General features: G+C 52.7%; 1 protein-coding gene across 1 annotated transcript; it reads left to right on the top strand.

Moving 5' to 3' along the window:
- Positions 1-370: 370 nt before the first annotated feature.
- FRMPD3 (FERM and PDZ domain containing 3) lies at positions 371-4856 on the top strand (the record flags this gene model as incomplete). The annotated part of the gene is made up of 2 exons (XM_010130931.1): positions 371-1192; positions 2002-4856. Coding segments are annotated over 2 exons (3677 nt in total), but the record flags the coding sequence as incomplete, so codon positions are not given.
- Between the last annotated feature and the right edge of the window lie 249 nt (positions 4857-5105).

The following is a 5105-nucleotide window of genomic DNA, read 5'->3' as shown; positions in this document are numbered from 1 at the left end:
AGGTCAGCTTGGATGGGGTTCTGGACAACCTGACCTAGTTAAAAATGTCCCTGCTCACTGCAGGGGGGTTAGACTAGATGCCCTTTGAAGATGCCTTCCAAGCCAAACTGTTCTATGATTCTCTGATCTGCATGTGCAGGTCATTTCTTCCTGCACTCACTCCTGGCAGATAGGCCCAGCGGGACGCAGAAGATGGTTTTTCAAAAGAAAAGACCAGGCAGGGAACATGCGTGCCCCATTACAGTTCAGCACGCCAAGGGCTGAAGGACAGAGACCATATGGATGCTTCTCAAGGGAGAGGAGCTTTCCTATGCTATTTTCCCTTCTCCTGGGTGCTGCTGCAAATGTGCCTGTTTTGGTTTTGGTTTAGATTACATCAACGCACACAACCTCCACCGGCCTGCCGCGGAGGGACACATGGGAAAGAAAGAGAGCGGGCTGGTGGGTGGCTCTGCCACCAGCGCCGGAGCAGCCGGAGCTCCAGCTGCCAGGGCTTTGGACTCGGAGCTTGTCAGCTTTTGCTACCTGCACATGCGAGAGCAGAAGAAGGAAAATGAGAGCAGGACGGATATCAATGAAAACCTGATTTTTTTTGAGGAAACTCGTCCCAGGACCAAATCTGACCCCACTTCCAAAAGCTCTGGCCAAGGCTACAATGGGGCAGCTAAGGAGTACAACCCTGATGGTCTTGACCAAGACAGGCATGCGAGCAGGGCCAGGGCACACACCATAGACACCCACCTTCGGAGCCATGCCTCGCACTTCTACTGCGAGTCCTGCCAAGCCAAGATCAAGAGCCGGCTGGCTTCATGCAAGGGGGGCAAAACTGGCAGCACCCGCGACAATATGGTGGACTTGATGTCACTTCCCCCTCCTGGGAGTGATGAGGAAGAAGATGAGACAATGTCCCTGCTCCCCGCCATTGCTGCCCCCCCTCCTGGCTTCCGAGACAACAGCTCAGATGAGGATGACCCCAAGCGCCGGGCGGCTGCCCAGAGCCAGGAGCAAGGCCGGCACCTCTGTAGCATCCTTTACAATGAGATCCCTGTCACACTGATAGACAGCGTGCAGCCACGGACAGTCCGAGACCATGCCCAAGAGCTGGACGATGCCCTGGTGTCCACCCTGCAGGCACTGGAAGCCCTGGCTGCTTCAGAGGATTGTCCACATCCACCACCGCAGCAGACAGCAGGTATTTCAGTGTCTGTGACTTTCCTTTTTCCCTATAGCATTTCTTTTCCGTGGTACATCCTTCTCTGGAGTCTCCTCTCAATCCTATATGTGATTGTGGAGCAGTTTATAGTAAAAACTAAGTTGTGGCAACAGGCTCTAGCAGGAGCAGCCAAGCTGCTGCTCTGAAGACTTCTAAGCAGCTGAGGTGGAGCTCCTCTCCCTGACAGTGGCTGAAGGAGTCTCTTGGTAATCCCATCTGTGCCATGGTCGACAAGCCACGATGCTGGGTTGAGGCACTAACAAACCACTACCATGAGCACAAGTTCCTCACTGCTGTGACCCCACTCAGCTGGCACCTTTAGCCCTTGGTCTTCTCAGATTTCCACCCAGGCTTTGCAGTGTGTGAGCCCTTTTCAGGGCAAACCTGCTGTCAGACCTGTACCTCTGGGTCTGGCCTGCTGACAGTGCAGTCCTTTGTCTCTCTCCCCGCTTTGGTTGCCCTACTCACTATGGCAGAGCAGCTGTTGCCCAATTTTCCTTCTTGATTCAGACAAGTCCCTGTAGCTCTGCTGTCACTAACACTGGAAAGCTTCCCAAACTTTCCTGGGCCAAGAGCTCATGCTGAATTGAGCTAGCAAGCCAGCTCAGTGCTGATAACCGCTCTCTCTTAAAAGCATTAACTCTTAGCTGTGGGAAGTCACTGAAGTTTCTCCAGTAAGAAGCTGTGTCCTGCACTCCTGGGACCCTCCTGGCACACAGTTTCCTTTTCCTCCACATAGCAGTGTGGTGTGTGTGTTGTCATGGGCGTTTTTTTGTGTCCCTCCTCAGGTCTTATTGTCCTGGCTGCCATCACTCCCGAGTCATCCTTAGATTCTGGCCATGAAACCAACTCTTCAGAGCTAACAGATGTCTCAGAGATGGTCTCTGCTATGAAACAGCATCAAAACGCAGCCTACTTCCTCGCTCAACACATCCACAAAGAAGATCTCCTGGCCAGAAAGGACTTACCTTTCCAAATCCAGAGCTGTGCTGCCCAAGCTGTTCTCACCTCACCCTACCCCCTCAACTGCCAGGAGCCCAGCCCTTCACTGAAGCCAGCTTTCTCTCACCAAGGCCCCAACATTACCAACTGCAAAAGCAAACAGGAGCAGCAGCATGCTGAGCAGAGCTACACCTTAGCTGTCCAGCCAGTGCTGACCTCCCAGCTTAATGAGCAGAACAGGGGGACTCCAGTGCTAGGCTCTGAGTGCAAAGATGCGGGCCACACAAAATATGCCTTTGAGGCATCTCTACATGCCACAGCAGCCCCGAGCAGGGAGCCAGCACAGGATCTACAAGAGAAGATGCCCAAAGAGATCCAGACGAGTTCCAAGCTCCTTCTTGATCAAAATAGTGGTGTAACTCCAGCCAGCATTTCAGCTGCTCTGCCACAAGTGGCAAATGCAAAGGGCTCGGCTCCCCAGGTAGCAGCAGCCTCCAAAGAAGACAAGAACATGAATGGTACCAGCAGCTGCGCATCAACCAGCAGCAAGCCTCTGAAACTTAAAGGAGGTCCACAAACTGCAGAGACATTATGCAACTGCCAACAGCAGCAGCAACTGTCTCCACAACACTGTTCTCCAAGTCCTAAAGAAGCTCATGGCAGTAAGGCTGAAGCTTTCCACCTCGCCTCAGCAGGTGAGGAAGTGATGCCTGGTAAGACTTTTGCCTCTAAAAGCTATCAGCAGAAAGTGAGTAGAGATGCTCCAGGAAAAACTGCAAGCGGAGAACCAGGTCAGAAGGCAGGTGGGGAAGCCATGAGCCTCGTTTTTCAGAAACACACAGCTCCTTCAAACCAAGGACAGAAAATGCACCAGGAAAGTTCAGCCAAAAGCTTAAAAGCTGAGAGTAGCAATCTGCACTCTACATCACCTGGTAGCACTTCCAGGAGGACCAGTGAGGAACCCAAAGGGCCAGTCCAGATGGTGGCCAGATCTGAAAGCCTGCAGATCAGCACTGTACCTTCCAAAAAAGTAGAAAAAGTCCTGGAGGTGAACCAACAAGATGCTGATGTCCCAGCTAAACCCAGAGCTCCAAAAGCTCCCTTCAGGTTGAGGAACCTGTTCTCGGCAACATTTCCAACGCGGCTGAAGAAGGAGACAGACGAGCGGCAGGCTCAGCTGCAGAAGGTGAAGCAGTATGAGCTGGAATTCCTTGAAGAGCTGCTCAAGCCAAAGAGCAAAGGTGATCTCCCATCACAGGAGTATCTGCACCCTTCTGCCCCTGGGCGCTGCAGCTGCCAGCTAAGGAGCAGTCCTGTGCAAAAAGTCCCAGGGATGTCCAGAGAGCAAAGGCGCAGCTGCGACTGCAAGCGGATTTGCAGGGGGGTTAGGCCATCCCCTAACCAGTTGGTGATGCCAGAAATGGAGAGACGAGGGAAGGATAAAGTTACCAATGACCAGAAGCAGACAGAAGCCATTAGGTTGACAAGCATGAGCAGCCCTTCCAAAGGCAAGCGGATACGATCCACAAGTTTAGAGTCCAGAGATTACCGGTCAGATCCAGAAAACGGGGTGTCCTGTTTGACAACATGCACTTCCCCGGGGGAGTGCATGGGTGCTCCACACTACAAGAAGCTCTTGCGTCGCTACAGTGTCAGTGAACTAGATAAGACTGATAGGACATCCCTGTCCTCTGACATCTACCAGAACAACTATACCACCAAGCAGAAAGGGCCCCAGAGTGAGCCTGAGCCCAGCATCCTTTGTCCTGTTCTGAAGAGCAAAATCCAGGAAGCCTCGGGAGTGGCTGACCCCTCCTATGTGCAGATAGCACAGGAGAAAAAGAACCAGAAGGGTTCATCAGTGTTCTCTGTCCAGGAGGAGATGTATCCAAGTCCTGCTGAGCTGCAGGATGAAGACATGGAGGATGAGAAGTGCTGCTCCATCCGGTACTGCTTCTACTACAGGAAATGTGATGTTGCAGATGACGGGAGTGAAAAGGATGAGCTGTGTTATTCCATCCCCATGCAGATACTCCCAGGAATGAAGCTGGACAATCAGATGGTCCCAGTCATGAGCAGGACTCTTCAGGTCCTAGATGCAACAGCCTGCAGCAGTCCCAATGACAGTCAGACCCAGGAAATAGATTTAAGGACCTCCAGTTTTGAGGGGAGCTTGGCAAAGATCAACACCCTTCGAGGCCATGCCTACAGCTTTCCCAATGGGTTTATGCAAGTGCAGCTGGACACCAATGAGCTCCTGACTATCCTGAGGCAGTGTGTGGTGAGCCCTGATGTCCAGGACTGCAAACTCTACATCTCCCAGCTAGCTGAGTACAAGCAAGAGCTCGCCCTCAAGTTCAAAGAGTTTCGGGCATCCTGCCGCCGTGTGGCAGCCGTCGACAAGAGTCCTACCCACATGCTCTCTGCCATTACAAGCAGCTTCCAGGTGCTAAGCAGCCTCATCGAGACATTTGTGAGGCTGGTGTACGTTGTGCGCTCGGAGTCCCAGCGCCAAGAGCTGCTGACGAAAGTGGAGGAAGTGGTGAGAAATTACACCTTCCTCCTGAAAGCTGCAGAGGAGTCCACAGCCAGAACACTGAGCCACCAGCAGACAGTGGAGCAACTTGCCCGCCAGTCAGCCACAGTTGCCACTGTCATGAGCACGCTCACACGCTCCTTAAAGACATTGATCAATAAGTAAGCCAGCTGCGAAGCCAACAAGCCCGTGCGTGCCAGGCCATGTGCTAGTCGTTCTCAAATCACATAGGTCTGGAGAGAATGCATGTCTACAGGCCCACATCTACTGGGGTTTGCGGTAGCCAAGACGCTCTTTTTATCTCTGCAGAATGGTTGGTTGTGTTGGCAGTCCTCTGAAGGGTAAATTCATGCCCTGTTGCAAGCTGTGCAACCAGATCATCAGGGGTCTCAAGCAGTTGCTCTGCTTGCTCTC

Source organism: Buceros rhinoceros, unplaced genomic scaffold, assembly GCF_000710305.1.
Source record: "Buceros rhinoceros silvestris isolate BGI_N320 unplaced genomic scaffold, ASM71030v1 scaffold1082, whole genome shotgun sequence".
Taxonomy (NCBI): Eukaryota; Metazoa; Chordata; class Aves; order Bucerotiformes; family Bucerotidae; genus Buceros; species Buceros rhinoceros.
This window is presented reverse-complemented; position numbering and strand designations above follow the sequence as displayed.